The following is a 27,093-nucleotide window of genomic DNA, read 5'->3' as shown; positions in this document are numbered from 1 at the left end:
AACTCATACAGGTTTGGAACGACATGAGGGCGAGTGAATGATGACAGAATTTTAATGTTTGGGTGAACTATTCCTTTAAGACACACAGTCATAACATTAGTGGCTATGTTAACTTTATGCAACTGACTCCAGTTTTAAGGCTACTGAAAAAGCAGTCACTTTTATGCTGTTGTGCAACCACATACAATTAGACACTGCATTAAGAAACCATTACGGTTTTATTTGAACACTGAGTAATGCATTGTAATGCATTTTTGATTTAGGCTAGTTTTGCAATATTGTCTTTACGGGTTCAGATTATATGATTTTTATTTTGGAAAATGGCCAACCTCATTTCTAACAGCTTTTCATTTATTCATTTTTAACAGTGTCATGGTACAGAAAGGTAGCATATGCATCAAAACATATCCAGTCAAAACCTGACATTGTCTGATTTTTACATACTCATAATACCGGAATAATAAAAAGGATGATCAGAAATGCGCCATATTAAAATCTCATCCGGTTTTGTTAAATAAAAGAAAACATCCATTGCAAAAAAAAGCATAGTTTACTCATACAAATGCAACATTGAAACGTGTCTCCAGAACGAGAAATTAAACACATACATATGAATAGGTTTGTATATGATGCAGGGTTCACAAATGTGACAAAGATCTAATTTTTTTTTCATGCAGTGCAGAGGGAACTTTGATATTTATTAGATTATAATTCAAGCATCCACATTACGAACAATTCACATACATTCATGAAGTAAAAAAAAAAGGGTTAGCTGGCCCAAACAGCACAGGTCGTTTTGTAAAATGACTACAAAGTATTAGAAACTTAATTTTACTTTATTTGTTGGATATGAAATAGCTGTTCTGGCCTCACTTTGTTTGTGCACATTTGTGGCAGTTCTTTGCATTTGAAATTCATGTTATCATCAGCCTTATGAAGCAATAAACACTCATTTGTTGTCTGCCATTATTCATTCTATGTATTATTCATAAAGCCCTAGTTAAATGTTTTTAACACAAAACAAAGAGTCAAACTTTCTGAAAACAAATCACATTTACTGGCTTGTCCATGAATATATTTAAACAATTAAAGACTGCCTCAACATCAAACTTCACTCTTTATGTATTGATAAAAATAACCACAAAATACCCATTTGAGATATAAACTTCAACAAAACACCCAAAATAGTAGTATATTCCTGATTTAAATCACTCTCCTGTCAAATACCTTCAAACTAGCAACAGAGGCTGTGCTGTGAAACTCATGGCATGGAGAGAGGCTGTTCCTCCACTTTCGGAACCAAAACTGGTCAAACATGGGACAATATTGCTAACTTCAGCCTCTTGCAGTGCTTGACTACAGACGCATCCCTCAGCAAACAGAGAAGCGGCGTCTAATGACGACTGTCAGCAGACGGGGAACGGGACGGTGGGGGGCGCTGCGCTGGAGTCGGTGGTGATGCTGATTCAGCACGAGGTGCTTCTTTGGGCCGCACAGGAGAAGCACTGGTCGAACGGGACCGACTTCTGGAGCGGTTATGTGATTTGGGGCTGTGGGAACGGGAACGGGAACGAGAACGGGAACGGGAACGGCTACGAGAACGTGATGTGGAGCGCCCTCTGGAACGAGAACGGGATGAGCTATTTGAACGAGACCGAGTTCTGGATCTACAGGACAAGAGAAAAGCAATTAATCAATCAATCAATCAATCAGTCTGTCAATATTAACAATCAAAAGTTAAGGGTTGAAAGTAGTCTTTTATGCTCGAAAAATATAATAAAACTGTAATATTGTGAAATAGTCATCACAATTTAAACTATTAAACGATTAAAATATTTATATTTTAAGATTTAATATGTGATGGTCTTCAGAGTCACATGATCCTTCAGATATCATTCAAATATGCCGATTTGGTGCCCAAGAAGCATTTATTATTATCAATGTTGAAAACAGTTGATACTTTTGTGAAAACTTTTTTTGACAGGGTTTTTTGCTGATTAGAAAGTCCATAAGAAAATGTATATGTAGAATTTCTTTGTCATGCGTTTACTGTGACTTTTGATAAATTTAATCATATTAAAAAAATATTTATTTGTAAAAAAAAAAGGATATATATATATATATATATTAGAGCTTGTAAGAGATTAAAAATTTTAATCTAATTAATTACATGATGTGATGATTAATCAAATTATTGCATATCAAATTTGTAGAAATTTTAGATAATTTAAGGTCATTGTTGTGTAAAGCATCAAACAGATTACAAAAAAAAAAGTAGGTTCAGCAAGAAATATTTTTGTTTGATCAAATTAATTACATATAGCCTACTCTTTTAGACCATGTAAGTAAATGATGACAGAATTGTCATTTTTGGTGAACTATAACTGATTCATTCAGGAGTGAAGTAAATGGTTCATTATGAATGGTTCATTAAATTATTAGGCTTGTTCAACTTGAATTGGGTCATCACCATCAGACCGATCGGTGTGTGACATCAAAGTACCGCAAAGGTTTAGAGAGCAGACGACTCCTTGTGCTTTTGAATTGCTCTCACATTACTTTGATGTCATACACCGAACGGTCTGTGCAGCGCCACTTCAAAGTCAACACGACTATGGCCAATGGTTCAACGAGCCAAATGGTTCACCAAATTCATTCAAAACGTGGATTAAAAAAAATGAAATGACAGTTCTGCTTTGTCTTTATCTTCTGGTTGGCAAAATTGAGCAAAACAGACAACACTGTCTAAAATAACAGTAATCGACTGTATGAAATGGTAGATGATCCACATAGGTCTGGGCAAGGGCAAGTGCGTCAAATGCGTTCAGAATTTTTACATTTTTCTCCATAATTAAATAATTAATGTGTTAAATTACCAGCCCTTTTATATATATATATATATATATATGCACACAGAATTATAATATTGTTTTTCATTAAACATTATATATTCATGTTTTATACTGTATATTAGTGTTGGGCGATATGGTCATTTTTTAAATCGTCATATCGTCAGCCTGTGAGATTGACAATACATGATATTATTGTGCATGGGCAAGAGAGTGAGAGAGAGAGAGAGACTCTTTGTTCTTGTCATATCATAACTATTTGGTGTTTTAAACAGACAGAGCCTATGGAATCACCAGTAATCTAAAAATATACTTTCTTATACTTACTGATAAATTAACGTTAAATATAAAAATACAGTATTTATAACAGCTAGTTCATATATAGTCGGACGCAACTGTCATATCGAGCGTCCTGTGACAAATTTGCCGCATCAGTCTAAATGTTTTGCTAAATCAGTCAACGGTGAAAATCAATAGTAGATTTCTTTTAAAGACCAACAGTTTAAAACTAGTATTGGAAATAAACGAACACGTTAAATATAAAGTATTGAAAATAGGTAAGTTCATATATTTGAAGTAAAGTTAAATTTAACTGATCAGTCATACAGCGATCCGGACCGTGCGAGACGAGACCGACGCACCGCCACAGAAACAAGAATGAGATGCACTCTAACATAACTGTGCCAATAAACTCAGTTAGTAAGGGCTCATTTAAAATATTGCACATATATAGGCTGTTCAGATTCCTTGTTAAAGTGCAATTGACTTTGTAACGGCCAAAACTATGTATTTTGCATGCATCACATTATGGTGCGCTGTGCATGAAAATAAGGCAGCAGAGCAAACTTATCCATAGTGGTTCTCACATAGTCCTAAATCATCACCACATAGTTAGTGTTATAAGTTAAATGAACAGTCTTTAAGAGAAGGACTACGTGAGAGGCACTATGGATGTTAAATTCGCTCTGCCGCCTTGATTTTATTCTGTCTTTACTTTATTTGTAATGCCAAGAAAGAGTTAATCTCTCATGAATGATAAGAGCGTGTTGTCGTTTATCAGCCATTAAATGTGTGGGACACCAACTCCTTGTTTTCAATCTCTTTCATTTCATGGATTTAACGAGTTTTCCGAGTCAAAGCGTTACAACTTCTTCACCGACTACAGGCTCTAATCCTCTTTTGTGTGCACGCGCGTGTGTGAAATGCGGTGCTGAAGTGAAATAGCTGGGCAGTTTGATAGGCAAATTAAAATAGGCTGCCCTAATAAAAATAATAGTTATTATTATTATTATAATTTAATACATTAATAGGAGAATGAGCCTAATATTGTCTTGACTAGCGACAGAGAAATCTGCTATCCTTGATATCTCTGACTATCATCGATACTAGGGCTGGGATAAACGATTATTTTTTAAACGATTAATCTAGCGATTATTTTTTCCGATGCATCGATTAATCTAACGATTAATTTTTCAGGCCGATTTGATTTCGATTATCTCCCCATTAATTGACTACTAACAATTTATACATGTTGATTTACATATCTGAATGAAAAAAAAAACAAATTCCTTAACATTGCAATATATGTTTATTGCTCTTAAAATTACAAAATAAAAGACTGACTAAGAATTCAATAAAACCTTGAAAACGCATAGCTTACTGAAACAAGCTTACTGAACACATAGGGCCTAGCTTACTGAAAAAAGAAGTTCTTTCAGATGAAAACAACAACAACTTGATGTCTAGTATTCAATAAAAAAGGTCACCCCAAAAATACTTGTTTAGAGCAATTGAAAGAATACAGTATGTAAATGTAAACTTGAGGGCTTTAAGCTAATACAGAGAGTGCTTTTACAAAAAAAAAAAAAAAAATTAACAGTGGGAGCCAGCAGCCTGTCATGGAGAAAAAAAATCTCAGAATGCTCCACGTGAAACTTTGGCGGTCCTCCCTTTTTCTATCGTGTCTAATGATTTTGGTTAATATGGACAAGGGGGGGAGAGAGCAAGAAGCGCTCGTGTAGTTTGAAGACTGTGAGTGCGCGTGCAGCCGGGGCTCTCTCTCGTACGCGCCCTGTCACTGTCACTCACCGATCAAATAAGGCTTTGACAGCCGCCAAAAAAAAAGATCAATGCAGAAAAACCCCTAGATTGGTTGTATAACGTTGGACAGAATGTTGATCCGGCCATCGCGTATATTAAGCGCTTATAAGGTAAACGTTTTGCAAACGTTTTTTAGAGAAATAAAAACAGGTCGACGAATCGATGCGCATATTTTGCGTCAACGTATTTTTTGCGTCGACGTCATCGATGACCTCGACGCGTTGTCCCAGCCCTAATCGATACACGATACTATCGTCTATCGGCACAACCCTACTGTATATTTTACATTTGTCATTAACAACACATACACATATTAGAAACTTTAAACCTTAACAGACAGCCAAAACCAAGAATAACTCACTTTTTCCTGGCTGCCTCAACAAGTTTGATTTTCCTTCCATTGATCTCCTTCCCAGACAACTTCTCAAGGGCATTTTTTAGATCACTATGAGAAGCAAACTCAACCACACTGTAGAAAGATAAAAGCATTACACAAAACAGCAGTACAGTATCAACAGAGATTCATGCTAAAATAGTTCTGCAGGGAGAGTAACAGGAAAGAAAAGAGCTAGCTCACCCCTCATTAAGCTTTGGCCGATGGGCATCTGCAAAAGTAACCTCTCCAGCCTGTCTCATGAAATCCTTCAAATCCTACACACAGTACACCAGCATTTAGAGTTAGCTAAGTATACGTTTTATGCAGTATCACAGTAACTGAACTATCATAGTTGGGGTCTGAGAATCTCTCAGCTCATGCTCAAGCCTGGACCATGTTCAATATGCTTCAATACAAACAATCAAATTAGGCTGAAGAACATTTCAGCACACGGATACCAACAAAAGGTACAGGGTCTGTGTAGGGTAACAGTTTGGATTAGTAATCAGACGAAAGAACTGCAAAAAGCACCTGACACCTTTGAAATCACAACATGTGTTGTAAAGGAGTGAATCAGCCCCATTTCATGGTCTTAGAAATCTCTATTCAAAGCTTTGTGAGGCCAACCCTGGCTTCTAAACACAAAGACTTCTGTCTTGTCAGACCAAATTAACGAGCACTGAAACAAAAAAGGAGTGGCGTATAATCAAGGGTATTTTGGCTTGCAACGCTGTAACATTCCCTGACCCCCGAAATACAAGACTAGCAGAGGAAATATGTGGAGCAGCTCGTTAAAAAAGGGCCCCACATTTGATAAAATGTCAAATACATTTACATTGCAGATGCATTCTTACCAAAACAAAAGTGTATAGAGTGTGGTAGAGCACATGGCTTTACTCCATCGATCGTACCCTATTTGTGCCATCCCCTTGAGCGTAAACAGCGAGGAAGAGATTATAGACTAATACCTGGGACCAGGGTGGGTGAGTATACCGATCGAAGCCTCTCAAATTACCGAACCCCTCGATTGACTGTGTATACCAGAGATTGGCTCTGTTTCTCTGTTTCTCTCGCTCTCTTTCTGCCCCTCTCTCTCACTCTCTGTCTCTCTCTTTCAGCTCGGCACCGTCACAAACTGTGCTTTGTAGCGGCAGCCGCTGCTTCTAGAGCGAGAGGGCATCACTCACAGACAGCTCTCATGCGATCGATGGAGGTCAACTAGGCGTGGGACACAATGGGAGTGGCTTAAGCAGAGAGAGGGGCCCTGTAGGGGTTAACTCCACCATTAGCGAGCTCTTCCATACGACACAACAGTCAGGCTGGCAAATAGAGGGGTGAACAATTGGTTAAAACAGAGGCAAAGTGACTTAACCTTACCATTTCCTCTTCTCTAGCACTAAAGTAGTATTTATCATATGACCTTGAATTTGAAATTAATCTCAGAATGACACTTTTTGTCACTGATTTACAGTTAATTGGGTATTTAAAAATTACTAAAATCAACATAACTATCTACATAACTCATCATAACGCTCATATTCTATTCATTTATGAAGGAAAGCCTTATTTTTTGTCATTTGCAATGACTGGGAATATAACTGCCTCACCAAAACTTGGTGTTGAAGAAATTGTTGAAGACTCACCTGCCAGCTGACTCTCGATGACAGATTCTCCACAATGAGGCGATTCTCTGTGCGCATTGGTGGAGGATTCCTGACAGGTGAAACACAAGTTATTGGCTTGATTTCTAATGTAGAAATAAGACTAAACTTTACAACCCTATCTGGGCAAACATGCCATACCTTTTAGATTTATATACACTATTGTTTAATAGTTTTGGGGTCAACGAGATTTAAAAAAAAAAAGATTTTGAAAAGTTTCTTACCAAGACTGGATTTATATTATTAAAAATACAGTAAAACCAGTAATATTGTGTAATATTATTAAATTCAATTTGATTATATTTTTAAAACAATTTATTCCTGTTATGGCAAAGCTACATTTTCAGCCATTACTTCAGTGATGAAAAGACACTTTAAAAGAACAGCATTTACTTGAAATTTAAATTAGAATTTTTTTTGATAATGTAAAAGTCCTTCCTGGCTTTTTTGATCAATTGAATGCATTCTTGCTGAATAAAACGTAATTTCTCACAAAAATAAAAAATATTTCTGAACCAAAACTTGAAAATTCAACAAGAATTGACCCCTACCTCCGGCTGTCCTGGGAGCCACGACTATACCGACCAGGAAAACGACCTCCACCTCCACCACCACCAGCACCACCTCGGCCTCGGCCTCCACGCAGACGGACACGGGCATGTTCAATGGTCACCCTAAAATCAAAACATCCCTTAGACACAAGTCTCAATCTTCCTTTTCCTCTCTCTAATCATTCTTAGACAGATTTCCCTTATCCCTGTTGCTTTTAGCCTGCTCACTGAGGAAATGAAGGCTGTTTTGAAACAATATGTACTGAGGAAAGCAAGGTAGAAATAATCACTGATCATACCTCTCATTGCAGAGCTCTTTACCATCAAGCTCATAAACAGCATCTTCTGCATCTCTCGGATCATCAAATTCCTGCAAGAAAGAACTCGAGATTTACATCTGAGTATTATATACTGCAGAGGTTTAATGTCGTGTTCCCAGTCTTGATCTTGAGTTTATTATTCCGAATTCATTTTTCAATTAATATTACTTATTTAATATTTAAAAAAAAAAAATTCTTAATTGCTCAGTTTACAAGTTTGCAATTTTATAATATTATTATATACACTACGGTTCAGAAGTTTGGGGTCAGTAAAATTGTTCTTTTTAACTTTTAAACCTTCTATTCATCAATAAATCCTGAAAAAAACAACAACAAAGAATCACGGTTTCTACAAAAATGGATAAGTCAGAAATGTTCCTTAAAGCGATTGTTCACCCAAAAGTGAAAATACTGTCATTTATTACTCATCCTCATGTCATTCCAACCCGTTAAGATATTTTTGATTAAACTGTGGAGAGCTTTCTGACCCTGCATAGACAGCAATGCAACGCTCCCAGGCCCAGAAAGGTAATAAGGACATAGTTAAAATATTCTGTGACATCACAGGTTCAACCATAACGTTGAGAAGCTACGAGAATAGTTTTTGAGCGTAAAGAAAAAAGCTCTTGTGAATGGCGGCGGAGACTCATCTGGAAGAGAAGAATTTTTTGAAAAAAGTAGTTTTTTTTTTGTTTTCTTTATGCACAAAAAAATCGTAGCTTCTCAATGTTATGGTTGAACCACTGACGTCAGAGAATATTTTAACAATGGCCTTATTACCTTTCTGGGCCTGGGAGCGTTTCAGTTGCATTGCTGTCTATGCAGGGTCAGAAAGGTCTCGGATTTCATCAGAAATATCTTAAGTAGTGTTCCGAAGATGAACGAAAGTCTTTATACGAAGGTGTTTGGACGACATGAGGGTGAGCAATTAATGACAATTTAATTTTTTTGGGGTGAACTATCCCTTTAAGCACCAAATTTTTACATTATAATGAATTCTGAAGAATCACGTGACACTGAAGACTGGGGTAATGATGGCTGCTGAAATTAGTTTGAAGCATATGAAAACAGAAAAGTTAAAATAGTAAAAATATCAATATTACTGTTTTTAACTGTGTGCAAATGCAACCTTCTAGTGATTCTAAGAGACTTCCTCCAAACGGTGGTTTATTAAAAAAATATAGTAATAATATATAATTGAATTGTGTGTGTCTGTGTGTACACAACACACTTTATAGAAATATATAAATGAAAGACGTCTATCGTCATAGGTGAATGCTGTCAAATAACACTATGTAGGTAGCTCACTGGGCTTTGAAACGCAGCCCTTGTGTTATTAATAGTCAATTGAACATGCATATAACATGTTTTTACAATATTGTTCAACTGTAAAAAGGCAAAACGTACTACAAATCCGAAGCCTCTTTTCAGGTCGATGTCCCTGATTCTTCCGTAACCCTTGAAGAACCGCTCGACGTCCTTCTCCCGAGCAGAGGGGTTTAATCGACCGATGAAAATACGACAACCGCTCATTCTCTTCAAAACAAGAGCAAACATGTTAAAACAACCATCATATAATTATACGGACTTTCTGCAATTGTCAAACACATACAAATCTCTGCAACAATGGCTCGAGGCCACGACCCACATCCAGAGTGAAATCATTAAGTGCTGAATCGCTCCACAAAATATAATCGTTTAAACAACACATACATTATAAGATGAATTCAGGCAATTATGAAGATGTCTTAAGTACATACTGTCTTATGTACATACCTCAACCTGGTGTTTTTCCTCTGGATGTGTCGTGCCCGTTCAAACAGTCCCCTCACACAAAATGGAGTCAGAGCAACGAGCGAGGCGCGACGTCATCGCTGATCTGAGATCAGTTCAGGAAACCACAACCGCTGCGCTACTCGCAGATAAGATATGAATGCTACTGTGATTACTCAATAATTTAAACCATTTAGCTATATACATATTAAGAAAATGGTGGAAAAGACAAAATGTGTAGTTTATGTGGTAACTTAAATCAGATTTTCCACATTTATTCCGACCATAAAATACTTGGTTTGGATAAAACGGCGCGTATGTAATGTTACTGCACCGAATTTTCCTGAATCAATTGAATCGATTCACAAATTGAGTCTGAATAATCGCCAACTAAATCTCTCAGAGACCGTCACATTTAAACCGCCTTTTTTGGTCCGACTCACCGAAAAACCGTACTGGACTGTTCATGATAGTTTACTGCTATTTATCTTTTAAATTAGATGCATTACGGCTGCAATATACAGTAATCACTTAATGAGGTAAACAGCTGCATCGTGCTTTAGAAACGGTTCTTTTAAAGAACTGTTCAAAAGAACCGAAATGCGGAAATGAGCCGGACATCCTTTACTACTGTCCCCTAGAAGTACATGGCTCGAACACTAGATGGCGTTAACGCACAACATTACAGTTTTTTTCGATTGCTAAATATAAAGGTAAATCACTAGCAAAACTCGAGAGGTTGAAGATCTGATTGTGATAACTTGTCATATTAATATTTGTATTTGTAAGTTAAAATTTACACTCACAGCTCTGATGTGAAAAGCTGAATCTTTCAATTTGCACACACAGACAATGATCAAAACACTCGTGTTTTGAATTGGAAGTTGTAGATAAATAGTCACAAATGTGTAGAATGACATTCACACAAAGAAAATGACATACACACATTTTTACGACATATTTACTTTTGCACTTTACTTCAGTTTCGCTGCACAACGTCAAGTCGGCACTTACAACCTCTCAGATCTGGAAGTACAAGTTCAAATCCTACCGCTCAGACTTTTGCTACTCTTTTTGCGGTATTCTGTTGCAAAACTCACTTGTGCACTTGTATATGCAGATGTGAGAGAGCAGAGCTGGGGGCGGGGCTTTGGTGCGAATGAAGACATTTTATTGGTCGATGCCCGACCAATGAACAACGCCAAATGTTTTCACTGAATATCCTTAGCTTTGACAGGATTTTAAGACACTGCATTCATTTTGCCATTCAGGTATTATCTAGTAGACAAATAATGCAACATATTTTATATGTATATCCCACTGCATATTGCAGAGTAAACTCGCTGTACCAGAGCATGCTTTGATCTCACCGCCACGCGGTCACGTGGTTCATGGAGCTATGAATAGTACTAAACTACACATTTTGTCAATATGCTTGAAATGTACTAATTGCGCCAGACAGCAGTTTCATTATATTTGCAGCGATTTCCAGTAATTTGTAACACTTAAAGTGCATTGATTATGCATGGATAACTACGTTGACTAATGACTATGCCTTACAATAGCATTTTATACTGGAAACTGGAACAGCATTATGTTCTCATACTCCTCCTTGGCAGTTAAATGTGACTAAACAATTAAGTGTAACTTTTAACCAATAAAATAACTGTACTACATGTTAACTCAGTCCTGTTTAGTTAATTTGAAGAGATCATGGTACTAAATAATATGCGCAATAATTATGATCCATGAATGACCATTTGAAATATAACATTTTCTAATATGGTTATTATTTATACTACAATAACTGCAGTATTTAGGTTTAAATTCCTGTGCAAAGAGGCACGCTTTAAATTAGAGGCATTTGGTGGCCAGAAAGATAATATTCATATGCAATTCCATTGCTTAAACACTAGATGGCCTTGTTGATGTTTAATAAATACATGTATTTAGCTCTACTAGTTGCTCAAAACAGTATTTCTGGTCATAAGTGCTTATTTTTTAGGTTTTGCTGTTTAATGTACATTTAGACATTATTAAACACTCGATTTTTATTAAAAAAAAAATAATAATAATGTTGCATTTAAAAAGGTTCATTACTGACAAGCAAATTGGGAATTTAACCCAATGAAGAAGTTAAAATTATTTTTACAAAACATAAAAATAATAAAAACAGCATTATATTGCAACTCTGGTAGAGTGATATGCAGTGGGATATACATATAAAATATGTTGCATTATTTGTCTACTAGATAATACCTGAATGGCAAAATGAATGCAGTGTCTTAAAATCCTGTCAAAGCTAAGGATATTCAGTGAAAACAATTGGCGTTGTTCATTGGTCGGGCATCTACCAATAAAATGTCTTCATTCGCACCAAAGCCCCGCCCCCAGCTCTGCTCTCTCACATCTGCATATACAAGTGCACAAGTGAGTTTTGCAACAGAATACCGCAAAAAGAGTAGCAAAAGTCTGAGCGGTAGGATTTGAACTTGTACTTCCAGATCTGAGAGGTTGTAAGTGCCGACTTGACGTTGTGCAGCGAAACTGAAGTAAAGTGCAAAAGTAAATATGTCGTAAACATGTGTGTATGTCATTTTCTTTGTGTGAATGTCATTCTACACATTTGTGACTATTAATCTACAACTTCCAATTCAAAACACGAGTGTTTTGATCATTGTCTGTGTGTGCAAATTGAAAGATTCAGCTTTTCACATCAGAGCTGTGACAGTAAATTTTAACTTACAAATACAAATATAAATATGACAAGTTCTCACATTCAGATCTTCAACCTCTCAAGTTTAGCTACTGATTTACCTCCATAATTTACCTCCATACTAAACAACAGTGAGCACAACTGGAGTCACAAGTGCAAAACTCCAGTCTGCACAGCAGCAGTTCATGTGACCAAACTCTAGTTAGTTTTTCATTGCTTGAACACAGTTTTCAAAACTCTACACACTTATCCCATGACTTTAACCACAACCTGCACAACACTGTGGATTTACAGCACTTTGTTCAAATGCTAACACACTGCTGTCAAAACTGTGAACCACGCATTCAAAACAGAATAGATTTCAGCCTTGTGCCTTTCAAACACTGCTGATTGCAATTTCAGGATTAGCCCCTCAATTATTTGTTAGAATTACAGTATGTACTTTTAGTTTCTACCTTTTTTCTCATTACTTTAATTCTGTAAATTACTGCAGACTATTGCAGGAAACTGCTCATTTTCATTTACCTTAAAGGATTATGTTCTAAAAATGTAAATAAATCATGTGAAAGAATGTCAGTCCTTTCTTTGAAGAAAATATGACTTTGTAATGAAGTCACTGAAATTGTTCAAACTGTAAAGATGAAAAGTTCGGTGTTTGATGCTAGTGTTTTTCCTCTCAGTGTGTTCTGAGTGACAGTGTGTGTTATCTCAGTGAGGGTTGTGTGTAGTGTTTGGCTGCACTGAGTCTGTTTTGAGCCATGTGTTAAGAGTTGTGTTGCTTGGAATGAGTTTTGCAGGTGATGTGAACTGTTTAGCTCAGGTGACTGTTGCTAGTGCAAAATGTAGTTTTGCACATGTAGCTCCAGTTGTGCTCACTGTCGTTAAGCAATCGAAAAAAACTGTAATTACTTACTAATGTTATCTGCACTTTACCCTCATTACAATGGAATCCATCATGTCATATGACAGTATGGCTATTATATAACTATAAAAGAAATTACAGTGGACCACAACATGACAAGCATCAAACACATCAAAGTAAACACAGCACTTGAGCACTTCAAATGAAAGCTTTAATTAGAAATAGTTATATACACACTGTAGAATTAAATTAAACTTTATACAAATATTAAAATACTATCTTCATACCCACATCAATGTACAGAGGAAAACCAAAAGAAGTGTAATGGGAGCTGGATGGATGAATCAACTTAAATTACACTTGCAGAAAAACACCATACAACAGTGTTTCACGCACATCCTAGATATCCTTTTTTTATTTGCATCCTTTCATTTTAAACTTTAAAACATCCTTTGAATTAAACAAACAAAAACACTCTCAAAAGTTCATGTTTCATGTTCACTGAAAGAAAAAAAAATACACTTCTGAGGACGTACGGATGTATAATCTTATGTCATATCCTCCAGAGTAAAACCCAATGTCTGAACATCTACAAGGCAATGCATAGAAAAGAAAAAGTAAGGCCATAAGGAAACTGAAGACAAAGCCAGTGAGATGGAAGAAACACGTGATTACAAAGTGAGAAATGTATGAAATGTACAAATTAAGGCAGCAGTAATATTTCGCCTTCAGTTTGCATGAAAAAAAAAAGTACACCAACTTATAAAAACAAGTCAGGAACACAAAACTGAGGATGTGCTGACCTCTCTTTCCAAAATCAGACGCAAAAATATACATAGGCCTTTTTGATGCATGTTGACTAACAGAATTAAGAGTCAAACACGGGGATATACACAAGGAGGCAATGGGCAAGGATGTGAAATGCAAACTCAAACAAAATATTCATTGGTTTCTTAAATGCCCATTTGCCAAAAGAACATGAAGAGTGAAGAACAAGGCCATTTTCTGGAGCTATTTATACAGTGCATTAATACAACGCACAACCTAGTTGAGATCTAACAGGATATTTGATTAATTCTCCTTATAAATACCATTTTAATGGCACATGGCTGAAATGATTTATTAAGAAAACAAAATAAAAGGATCTCCTATCCTTGATAGTCATCTTCAAAATGTTAGCCATGGCTTTGCAAAACATTCAAATGCAATTTATGCTGTTGAGTTTCATTAATTAAAAGTGAATTAAACTTGCTCAACTCCAAATATTATTAGTCAGAGTCAAATTGATAAGGTATAGATAGCCCAGTAATGAAATTAGTCCACACTCAAAAAAAAAGCCCTTTTGGAAAAAGTACATACAAGTGAGAAAACTTGTTTACTTGTGCGTGTAACACAAACATGAGAGAGATACACTCGCATTTAAAGGAAGAAATAAAGTGGAATAATTTCTCTGAATGAGAACAGTAATCTCACAAACGCTAACACAAAGTATATCTCCCTCACTTTGGACAAACAGACATGTAGACAAGGAACATCCATTCTACTTAAATAACATCTCAATTAGAAAATGGAGGTATTGAAAATGTTCTCTATTTTGGGGAAAAGAAGCCTAGATGATACATCAGCCCTCTTTGAATCACAACAGCCACGTCACACAGGCATCACACACCCACACACACACACACCCACCCACACACACTCACACTCACACACACACACACACACACACACACACACACACACACACACACGCAGAGCACTGCACAGCACAGGTACGTCTTGACAAATAAAAAGACAAGCATGTATTTGAATTCAGTACAATGTAAATTGGTTCAACCCTGCGTCTCGCACAAGTGACGAGTGTGGAGATGGTGCTATGTGTCATGCTTCGATTGTGCCGTGCTCCTGTGTGTATGCGCGTAGAACGAAACCGAGAAAAGAAATTGCACAGAACATGCAGCATCAAAGGGAAAAGGGCCTGGCTTAGCAAATCCTTGCTGAACTCTCCCCTTCACAAGAGGTCACAGTCATTGACGGAGCAGAGGTCCACAACGTAATCTGAATGCATTCCTTTGTAAATAGTGAATCCTTGCCGTGACGAGGTAAGCCAGGTAATGCATCTGATTATTAGCGCACCTGCAACAAAAGGTGCGACGTGTTAAACTCGATCATTTGCGCATCCATTTGAGGGGTCATTCAGTCAAGATTTTTCCTGTGATGTGAGCTGCTGGACTCCTTGGGGGCCATGCAGCTTGTAGACCCCAGGGGTGGGTGATTTGTTGGCAGAGGGACAGCTGAAAGATTTTTTTACTGCTGCGTTCTGTCGGGTGGCTTGGGGTAAGCGTTTGGTGAGAAGCTTTAGGGGTTACAGTCCTGGCCAGCGATGACAGAGAGAGGGGTGAATGCACACAAACTCAGGCCTCCTTTAGCAATGGAATATCTGGAGAAAAGAGATGAAGAATGTATGATGCAATGAATATATATATATATATATATATAATATTTTTATATAAATTTTAATATGCATTTGCCACAAGTTTCAAAATGACTTTATTTATCATAGACACTTAATGTTACATGTCATTAAACCACACATCACTTCTAGATTTGCAAGTGACTCACCATCACCATAATCTTCGGCAGAGGTGACTGAAAGCAAGCTGTGCTGATCGCTGCGGTGGAGAGGTGCAGCGGCACCAGGCTGCTCAGCAGCCCAGGAGGGAGAGGATGAGGAGGATGGAGAGGAGGCAGAGGGCACCTGGTGGACCAATTCAGTCTCTGCGTGACACGAAGACACAGCAGTCGAGGTGGAGGGAAAACTGTAACTCGCCTGAGCCTGTTCGAGAGGTTCAGCCTGAGGGCCCTCCGACAGCACGATCTGAACCCGGGACTCAGGAGGGGGCACAGAACTGCCGCCTGCGCCATACACTGCCTCTTCGTAGGAGGGCAGTGACACCTGAACGCCATCAATAATGAAGGTAGGCTGTTCTGACACAACCTGCTCCCGGCTGCTTTGAAAGAGAGAAGGAGAGATATGGAAATAAAAAATAAGGCTTAAACGATATCAACTCTTGACCTGCCTGATCTGCGGCTTACATCGCAGTGAGCTGATTATGCAACAGCAAATTATTGGAAAAATGTTTCATGGTTTCCAAAAAAATATTAATTACCTCAACCAACGAGAAATGTTCCATGAGCAGCAAATCACAGTATTTCACAATATTACTGTAACTTTACATAGACTCAAAGAATTATTTTCAAAAACAAATAAATTGCTGCTGTTCCTTTAAGAGCTACGTAAACTCCCACTTTATGAGAATAAAACAAGCGTCTGTGAAGAAGCTATGCTTAGTAAGAATGAGACAGAGCCTCACCGGCTGTGGTGGAAGGACTTGAGTTTGGGCTGAAGCAAAACAAACAGCACCACCAACAGCAGGATGAAGGCCACAGAGCTGGCAGTGGAGGCCACGATAGGCAGAGCTGGCATGAGCAGCTGGGATTGCTGCTCCTCCCCTGGAAGAGAAATAACTTCAGATGAAACCAAACAATCAGATTGAAATGATAAAGAGTACTCAAGTTTTGTGAAGAAAAGCTACACACATCACCATCAATTTTCAAATCTCCCTAAAATTTTAACTCGCATTCAAGTGAGTATTCAAAACACTGAAATATGATTGTCTAACAGCTACTTTCTGGGAAACTTCTGATGCTGTACTGAACTCACTTGCACATTTGGCTACATTACTGTAATTTACCAAGTGAAAAATTATTCTCTGCTCTCAACATTTGTCAAGAAGGAGGAAAACTGTCCATATGTGACAAGACGGCAGAATATCCTAATGGCCGAGCTTGTGGATCAAGACGTACCTTGCACAGGGTGACAACTGATCTGCATGGGCGACTTCCACTCTCCGTTGTCACAGGTTCGGAACTGGTACCCTCCTTTCAGAATGTAACCCTCATCACAGAAGTACTCAATCACAGTACCCTGTGTCAGTCTGTGGCACGGTGGGGGGTGGCAGTTATATCCTCCGTTCTCTGGCTCACTCGGTGGTTGACAAACTGTTGGGGAAAAAGTTAAAAGTCTGACCAAGAAACTGATTTCTAATCAGAAACTCGTAATCAGTTATTCTGACATGATGTGAATAGCAATGACATCCAACTTTCTTAGAACCAAATACAACTCATGAGAAAACAGGAAGTGTGGACGATGAGAGGGTTCATTTTGAACATACCATCATTTTTGATGCAGCGAGGTGGGTCAGAGGACCAGTGGCCTGAGACGGTACATGTTATGATTCTGTAGCCATCCAACTTAACCTGTTAACCAGACTCCCCATTATGGGACTCACAGCTGAAAGTGCCCTACCTAACTTAAAATTGCAACAGTTCCTTACTTCAGTGTCTTACAAACATAATTTTGGTGTCTTTGGAAAGAAGACCCTTTTGGCTTTACTTTTTATCAACCAGAGTTGATAATGCTCAAAAATATTAAAAGCTATAGACATTGAAGTGCCTTGAAAAAAATTCTACCACACTGATTTTTTTCATTTGATATAAAAATACATGAAATCAGTCCTGGAGCAATCTAGAAAAGTAATGGTTTGAAAGTCACATGTCTCACGAGTTTCTATTTCAAATCTGAAGAAGATATCATGAAAAATGAGTATATGTGTTTATGACTCGCTATTACGACGAATCTGGTATGTACTGCATTTTGATTCTTGATGTTTTGATGTGTACTGCTTACACAAATTTAGCAAATACAGTCTTTATAAGCTTTCCATTATAAGCTTTCCATTGAAAAACAGCGATCTGTTGTCGATGCTTGAGGCTTAGATCTTTATAATGATATATAGTTTGTCAAGATTAATTTCGTCCCATTTCATTTAATATATTCATAAACATTGACACGTGCAAACAAAGAGAGTTCTGGACGTGGGCGTACTGAACATGAGCGAAATCAGCATGGGGAACTTTTTCGCCCTCGCACAAAACTCCTGATCACATGGGAAATGACTGGATTTTGCCCTTTGAACTTTCAACGAGCAATAGTTATTGTGACATCGCACATTGAGGCTGGTTCAAAATGTTTGGAAGAAAAAAATTAAAAACTACCCTGTACTTTCCTGGTTGATCATATCTCTCACCTTCGATTACTTGGGAACTACCATTAGATAAACTCAAACAATAGTTTCAGTGCCCTAAGTCTAAAATTCATTGTGTTTCAAAGAGAAAAAGGGGACACAAGCAGATCTTATTCTCATATTGCTGTCTGGTATTAAATTCCTCCTCAATTTAACAAAAACGTCACGCAGATCACACACATAATGTCCAGCCTTGAGATGGATAACAGAATACTACATTTCTGTCCCTGGGGTTTTATGGCATAAAGCCAGTGGTGTCTCTTTCCCCTCTCATATTCTTCTTTTTTCTCATGTGGGGGAACAAAAGAAAACCCTTTCCTGAGTTTCAGTCACACAACACGTCACTTGAAACACATAAACATGTCTATCACCTCATTACAATCATTACAAAAAAAAAACTCAAACAAACAGGGTATGTTTGGACAGACCCCCTCAATCACTGGGTTCTCTAATCTGAGTTTCTAATATGCTCTTAAACTGCCATCAGCAGATTATGGACTTCTGTTTTGACACCAGACAAACAGCCAGGATATGAACCACAGATGCAGAGCTTCACAATCCATTATATCAAACATGCAACATCTGAGCAGTTGATATATTTGGTTGGAGTCTATGATTGGTATTTTAATGCACTTTTTAAAATGGAATGTTCTGATTCTCATGAAGTCATGAGGTGAAAACAATAAAGAAGACTCATCGACATTGTTTTGCCTTAGGTCTAAATGAAACTGGATCATGTTTTTTTTCCTTGTCATTTTATGGTTAGCTCGTGCGTCACTAAAAGGTAGGATCCATCAGAAAAATGAAAGAATCGCAGACTTGCAGAAGAACATTTGATAATAACAGCTGCCTAGACCTGCTATGACAAGTTAGACTGGGCTTTCACAACATCTAAAACTGATTGCACACTTGACAATAGATACCTATTTTAGGAGTACCACATGGGATGGGTTATGTGTCAGAAAACATAACGTCCAAAAATATGTTCAGACTGAAATTCCAATTAACCTGTTTGCTGGCAGAAGTTTCATTAGAAACTCGGTTAATTTTGTCAACCTCAAATAGCAGATCAAATTTACCACAAACAATTACCTAATGCACCCTAAACTGGATCCTTGACCTTGACCAACATTTGGAAAGAGATCGCAACAATGAAACAATGTCAAACACATGGTCCTGAAAAGCCTTTGACCTCCAATTATCCACAATGCGGCACCCAAAAAAAAGGGATTTACAGCAGAATGAAGTTCTAATTATCCTTTATTATAAATGGCTGTGGTCTAAAGCGGATCACATTACTGACCACTGAAGTGTGCAGCAGCTCAGTGAGACCAAAAGCCAGCGGCCCAGCCGTGGATTAGACCCTGCTGTCTCAAAGAAATCGTTCTTTGTAAATATGTTTATGTTTGAGGTCTCCTTAATACATGGGGTGATGCGTTTTTCCATCTCTATTGTCTTTTCCTTATCTCTCCTAATTCAAATCCCTGAGATTGTAAGCAAGCTGTCAGAAAATGGCAAGAGGGTGGATTTGTTTCTCTCTCCCATTTATGGAATTTTATAGAAATGGAGGAGGGTACATGTAAGCACATCTCTCGTGGATTTGAATCTAAATTAGGAACGGGCAGAATGACCAAGATCTTACAGGATGATGAATTTTATAATTAACAATAACCGTATATCATGACTTCTTTTTACTGGAAACACCAAAATATTTCATGATTACATAACCATGTGGTAATGCCTATTTCTCATCCTCAAGTGACTTAAAATAAGTCTGGTGTCAGTACATCATTTCAATTTATGAAATACTTTTTCAGTTCTTTCTTTTTTATTTTTGTTATGTGAAATAAGAACAAACACCATCACCGTGAAAAACTTAAACTAAGCTAAAAAACAATTCCTTGATACCAAACTAAAAGATCTTTACAACCTTGCCTACATTTAGTTTAAAAGTTTTAATTTTGTAAATTAAATGTTATAAACTTTGGAAGCCATAAAAAAAAACAGAAAAACAAAATTATACAAAATCAATCTGTTTTTATTTAATAGACTTTTAAAAACTATTAAAACCCTGCACAATGTTTTCGCCATATGTATACAGCAAAACAAAATTACTAATATTTAAGTAGATTTTTAAGCATTTTCAGCATTTATCAAAAAAACTGACACTGAACTTTTGAACAGTAGAAAAACAGTATAGCAGAATCTATAGCAGCTGACACATTTCTAGACTCATAATGCTATGCTCTAACCTGCTCTAACACAGTGATTCATTCATAATAGATGTTTGTTCATTGAATTCGTAATACAGTAACCACCAAAGCCCACTTCACAAACCTCCTGAGATATCCAGTGGTGTTGGCCAACGTGTTAATCGCACAGCAGGTTTTGATGTTGTTGATGAAATAAGCACACCACAGCTGCTGAGATATCAGACCCACTCGTGACATAACATATCTTAAATGGCTCTTAAAGGGCTAATAAAAATATGTGGTTTCCTTCTTGCAAAAACCCCTACACGAGAGTGAGAAGATCGTGAGATACCAGCGTCTCATGTTTCTGTGTACAAAACATGATTTGGATAACATAAGTCCTGCTGCTGGCGGGAGGAAGGGTTGAGTCGATATGTGTGAGTGTATGAATGAGCACTTACTGGGTCCGCATATGTTCTGAAGTGGACTCAATGGGTTAAAGGGAAACACAGCAGGGGCGTCGCATATCTGCGATGGGAAAAGCTGACTGCTAGAGATAAAGCACACCCACAGCCTCTCACGGCCGAGCGGGAAGCGGTGTTAGGAAAGTGAGTTCCAGCGAAAGGGGTGTCATTCCTTCAGGGATGGAGGAGAGGAATGAGTTTCCACATGCATATGTCTCATAACACAAAATCAAAAAAACACAGCAGAAGCAGACAGACTTGGCTGCTAGAGCAAAACGAGCCCTGACAAGACATCCAGGAGACTCTACCTGGATAAAAGACTGATCCATCTGAAACGAAACCATTACTGACTCATTGATTGATTTAATACACAAACATCATTTCTCAGGACCACCCTTTCAAAACTGTTAAACACTTCCTTTTTGCATTTTTTTTAAATCACAGAGACACAGTAGCATAGATTGGAAATCATGAGAAGAGAGCAGCCAACAAATCAATACAAATTTATAACAATATTGACAATTTATACCAGCCATAACGTCTAAATCAATTCATCCCAAATATATACATGTGTACCTATCATACCCTGAGAGCCGTCACAAATGGACAGCAGTGGGGCCTTAAATGAGGCCTGTCTTCTGCAAGACGAAACAAAAGCATTAACCAAAGCTCCACATGTTCTTTATTACGCCCTTTTACAGCCCGAGGTCGGCAGATGACTAATTTAAGCAGCTCTTCGTCCTGAACCAAATCGACTGGGAGGGAAAACCGAGAGACACAATCTGACAGAAGACACAGAGGAAGATTCTATTGTTCCTCTCGCCTTTGTCACAGTGAAAAGTGGCAGATGGGTGTTTTGCACCCTTCTGATTCTTTTCGGATAGTTGTGAGGCACAAGTAACTCCTCTTCTGTGTACTAAGAGGGAAACAAGGAAGCGATAGAGAGCAACTGTGTCTGCTATCAGCGGATAGCTCTAGACACAGTGCTCTTGTGTTGGGGATCTGCTGTGTCTTGGCTCTCCCACTCCAGGAATGCACTCGGCCCACAGCTAATGACAGACTGGAGCCTCTGTGGTGCACACAAGCAGTCGGAGCAAAAGCTGCTGCCAGTCAGCCGCTTGGATCCTTGGCCAGCAGCTGTACTCAGAGGTGCTGACGTCCATTGTGCTGGGTAATGGCTTCTAGGAACACGAGTGTGAAAAAGCATCTGTTTAAACGTGACTAGACAGCTTAGGGTCATCAGGGTCATAGGGTCCACACAGACAGATGGTGCAGTGAGTTGTAGTTTTGAAGCAAGACTGGGAGTTTTTTGGGGGGTAATGAGGGTGGTGTATTGTTTTCTCAGATGGATCTATGTAAATAGTTTCATTTTTAAATCTCACGCCAGTGGCGGAATACAGTCACATCACGAGCCAAACCACAAAGGGATCGGTTCTTCAACATGCAAAATGCTAGTCACTGCAATCTCACACAAACTTCCTTAAAACGATTTACACTGGGCCAAATGTAATCAAACATTCACTCAAAAAATTCACTTGATGTTGCAATGACTGATTCACAAACGAATCATTCAGACTAGTCCTTTGAACCACATCAAAACAATTTACTAAAGAGAATGATTTGCTCATTCAGACACCAGATGACCAGATTTTCAGTGAAAAACAACTTCATTTGGGTCTATTTCTCATCTAGAGTTACCAGACTTTTAGCAGATATTCACCTTATTTTTAACGTGAGAACAGGTGTGGTCATGTGTTACTTAAAATTACAAAGCTTCCAGCATCAGTTGCTTCCAGTTATATTAGCATTAGTATATAAAAACAGAACTCTATAGGCTTCTGCTTGATATTGCAAAATGGTATTTGTTATCGTATTAAAATTTTTGTAATTATAAACAAGGGTTTGTGGCTAAAATGGCTTTACTGTTTGATAACACTTTATTTTTCTAGTTATGTAACTATAGCGGTTAAAGAATTGAAAGTTTCACACATTCACAGGAAATAGCTTGCAGCACTGATGATAAGGTGGATGATATAACATTTCTATGCTGCTTTTGTAACCTTTTTGAAGCTTTTGTTCATTGTAATTACATGGGAAAAAGCCCTAGTACAATCTTCAGAACTTTTTCCCATAGTAATAGACATACAGGTTTGAAATGAAGTAAATTAAGCAACAAAGTGTATTCTCGGCATTTATGCAACTTGATTTGCATGTGTACTGAGAAAGAATCTAGGCTAATCCTCATATGAGGAACAGTCTGTATTTTAGTCATATGTTTCCTCATACTTCCTCATAATGATTTGATGTAAATCAGTAACTAGTTATATACAAAGCAAGATGTGGGTTCTCTAACAACTGAATCACCATTAGTGCCTGGGACGCAAGACAAGTTGAACATTTATATTTATAAGCTGTGATTTCCCTAATGTGTAATGGAAATCTAAAATATTGACTGGTAGTTACTGAGCTATAAACAAGTGAAGGTAGGTATAGATCAAATAAAAAAACAGGGAGAAAAGGTTATTTTTAGATTCACAGTTTCATAATGTAGTCCCTTTCTACTCGCGATAAACCAGACATTAATCTTTAAACTCATTCGTGCCATCATGTTTGACAAGGGCGTGGATGGACGCCTAATCACTCCTTTCATGAAGTGTAATAGAATCTTTCCATGTTGAAAACATGCATAGCTTAAACTTCAGCTAAGCTAGCTGTGTGTTCGACAATGTCACAAATGGCACCATCAGCTCTTAGCAGTTTTCAGAGTGACGCAAATAGACTAGTCCACACTACTGTACAGTCAGACTACATTTTCGGACATAAGAATGGCATTTAAAAACCGCTTTTGGAACACCGTACTGTCCCATGTAATTTTCCACAGAGAAAACAAATAACATAAGCCCTGAGATTCATATAATTCCTAGCTGTTTTCACAAACACTTAGCATAAGGAAAACAACCCAAATGATTTGACACCCACACCAACATTCGCTACTCTTAAACATGTGACATAAAATTTGGAGACTGCACAACATCTGCTATCCTAGCGCTATTAGCATTAGCAAGTCCGTCTAGAAGGCATATGAGCAATTATGCTATTTTGTTACAAGATTAGAAATGGCAAAGTTTAACAATAGTGGTTGCAGCCGTTTGATAGAATGTATAGATGTCTCAAGAAGTCATTTCAAACTTTGGGTTTAACCACTAACATACGACAAGAGAGAAAACTAAGGAGGAGAGCCTGAAGGACTACCATATGAAACCCTGAGGGGAAAAACAAAACACCCAGTCTTAGCTGAAGAAGAAACACATCTGTTTCACATGGATTTTCCAAAGAAGTAGAATCAGGTCAGCACTATAACTTTAAAGTTGCATTACAACATAACTGAACCAAAACTTGGGGAATGTAAAGTTTATAATCACAGTTCTCATTTTAGTCATATTATGCGCCTCAAACAAACATTGCTTTTGCTGGGAAATTTACCATCAGGTAATAATGAATTCAAGGGCTGATTTGCAAACATCTCTCAAACCCACAGAAACCACTTCCTGAAGCATAAGACATTCTTCTGTAGACACTAGTTCAAAACGTTTGAGGTCAGCAAGATTTATTTTTCTTCTTTTGAAGTGAATTAATATTTTTATACAACAAGGATGCATTTAGTAGATCAAAAGACACATCAAGGCATTTGTTACAAAAGATTTCTATTTGAAATAAATACTGTTCTTTTGAAAGTTCTATTCTATTCTTCAACAAATCCTTAAAAAAATTATTTCCACCAAAATATTAAGTAACACAACTGTTTTCAGCATTGATGACAATAAGAAAATGTGTTACAAGCAACAAATCAGCTTGTTAGATTATTGAAGGACTGGAATATCAGCTGCTCAAAATTCAGCTTTGTCATCACAGGAATACATTACATTTTAAAATACATCAAAATAGAAAACAATATAATAATATTTGACAATACTACTGTTTTTACTTTACTTTGGATTAAATAAATGCAGCCTTGATGACCTTGGTTACATTTTACTCACCCCAAACCTATGAACATTATGTCAGGCGATACTTTTAATGGTTTTTGCATGCACATGAAAGCACCTGAGAAGAATCACCATTAAACAATTTGTGTTGGAAAATTCCATTTATTTTATTCACATTGCCTATTTGTCGTTAACTCACTATGCAAGCACCTTATCCAATGTCATAATGGTCTGAAACCGGTCTTTGCTGAGGTAAGAATTAACACTGGATAACATATAGAAGTGATATAGTGATAAATCAGAGTAAGAAGTGAGTAACATGGGAAACTCCTCTAGTTCACAATGTGCCTAGTGCTAAAAACAGAGCGACTTCAGCTGTGTGCCTTCAGGGAGCTGCTTTTCATTCTCACAAGCTCCAGAAACCCTAAGATCAGCCTCTGTGCACAGCAAGGCTTTCTTTCTTTTTCTTTTTTTTGTTGCCTTCCTGTGCTACTTCCTCTTGTTTGTTTTAACGAACTACACATGTAAGTGAAGCAATGCAATAGCGAAGCTTTATAAAAAGAATTGTTCCAAATAACATCATTTCATAAAGATAAGATCTGGTCCCTCTTTGTATCTCCAAGCTTTGTGGATTCTTTAATGTGACACAATCTAGGTGCCTTGTAATGACATTGTTGAGAACAGTGAATGTTTCAAGCTGTTCACGATAAAGTTGCAAGCCACAAATTGCAGGTCCTGTAGCATGTACAGACCCAAACAGCACAATTTATATGCAGCAGTCCACAAATAACAGCTTCTGCTTGTTGATGGAACATTTCTGTAGGGATGCGCTCCTGTTCAGATGCATTGATGTTTGGCAATGGTCTTCACTGGAATAGCAAAACCCAGTATTGAAGATTGGTGAATACATTTTCATGATTCTTTGTTTTGTGTCATTACCTTATGTAAAGCACCAACAAATTTATCAATAGATCCATGTTATCATCGTCACTGTCCACGCATCTGATTCAAGTTCAAGATTCAGAAGCCTCATATGATTCCTTCAATAAGTTCTACAACAGTCCAGACCAATACAGATCACAGGTCTTAGATCTTGGACTTCCACTGAGGTTTCGATTTCATGCATTTATGCCCACTAAAGCTCAAAGTATAGTTTGTTTTTGTATGCGTACGCTTGAACATGTAGCCTTTCAAGTTAAGTGTGTTCAGAGGTTTCCATGGGCCAATGCAAATACATCTAGATTTAAATATGACCTGAAGTTTTGTACTTATCCAAAACAACGAGATTGGATAGGCTATTCACGCACAATTTCTTTTTTTTTTGTGAGTTTACAATATATTAAAATACTTAACTTTCAATATTAAAGATACCAGTACTTTAATCATTGTGTTTAAAAAATCCTAATTTAATAACTTGTTCTCCGTCTTCCTCTCTTAGTCATTGCTGTCCCTTAGTGTGAAGATTAATGACAACATTTTTAATTATAGTAGCCTATATGCTGTACACCAATGCATACTTATTTTTATTAACTGAAAATTACGCCTTGACCTTTTAGCTTCTTTTCTTTGGTGGGGATATATATATATATATTTATATATGGCATATCTATGTGGTGGTGGTTTTTTGTCCCAGTCCAGCGCTGGTCACATGTGTGTATGACGGCTGAAGGAGGTGAACCCCTGGAACTCGGCATCCGGCCGTTTATTGTTTTATTGCAGCACGTCTCTGTTCTGGACTTGAACAGCGTTGAAATGCAATTATTATCCAAAATGTAATTTATGTGAAAATATGAAGTCTGTAAACGCCCATTAAGAGAGGCCAGAGACACTGAAGATGGATGCACAGAGAAAAAAACTGTAGCAGGCAGATCACTCACTGTTCATGATGCACAAGCCATTGAAAGAAAAGCCTAAATATTGATTTGGGGGTTTTATGAATGTGTTTCTGAGGGGAACTGAACGCCTTCAGAAAAGTTTAGATGGTATTTTATTTTAATCTCATCTCTGTATAATTAACATTAAAGCAATGTTTCAGCAAAGCACTGATTTGTTTACAGCGGTAACCAAGGAAATGTGTTCCTGTAGCTCAATTGGTA

At 37.4% G+C, this 27,093-nt stretch overlaps 2 protein-coding genes across 6 annotated transcripts; both read right to left on the bottom strand.

Annotated features, from left to right (window-relative positions):
- Positions 1-1,017: 1,017 nt before the first annotated feature.
- LOC132092411 (serine/arginine-rich splicing factor 5-like) lies at positions 1,018-9,793 on the bottom strand. 5 transcript variants are annotated; one of them, XM_059498633.1, is made up of 8 exons: positions 9,634-9,793; positions 9,265-9,393; positions 7,837-7,907; positions 7,538-7,660; positions 6,969-7,038; positions 5,527-5,600; positions 5,311-5,418; positions 1,018-1,667 (listed from the first exon to the last, which is right to left on the bottom strand). In XM_059498633.1, exons 2-8 carry the CDS (start codon positions 9,388-9,390, stop codon positions 1,394-1,396), a joined length of 846 nt encoding a protein of 281 aa, XP_059354616.1. In that variant the 5' UTR covers positions 9,391-9,393; positions 9,634-9,793; the 3' UTR covers positions 1,018-1,393. The 5 variants fall into 5 exon arrangements, 3 of the variants coding, with proteins under 3 accessions (XP_059354616.1, XP_059354617.1, XP_059354615.1); XM_059498634.1 differs by having other exon boundaries at positions 9,618-9,765; XM_059498632.1 differs by lacking the exon at positions 9,634-9,793 and adding an exon at positions 9,470-9,595.
- A 3,854-nt stretch (positions 9,794-13,647) lies between these two features.
- LOC132091719 (sushi domain-containing protein 6-like) lies at positions 13,648-22,174 on the bottom strand. Its single transcript, XM_059497848.1, has 7 exons — positions 22,073-22,174; positions 17,444-17,528; positions 17,076-17,270; positions 16,583-16,721; positions 15,831-16,219; positions 14,969-15,648; positions 13,648-14,906 (listed from the first exon to the last, which is right to left on the bottom strand). The coding sequence occupies exons 1-6, from the start codon at positions 22,172-22,174 to the stop codon at positions 15,623-15,625; spliced, it is 936 nt and encodes a 311-aa protein (XP_059353831.1). The 3' UTR covers positions 13,648-14,906; positions 14,969-15,622.
- Positions 22,175-27,093: the final 4,919 nt, after the last annotated feature.

The sequence above is a fragment of the Carassius carassius genome, chromosome 18 (assembly GCF_963082965.1).
Source record: "Carassius carassius chromosome 18, fCarCar2.1, whole genome shotgun sequence".
Classification (NCBI taxonomy): Eukaryota; Metazoa; Chordata; class Actinopteri; order Cypriniformes; family Cyprinidae; genus Carassius; species Carassius carassius.
This window is presented reverse-complemented; position numbering and strand designations above follow the sequence as displayed.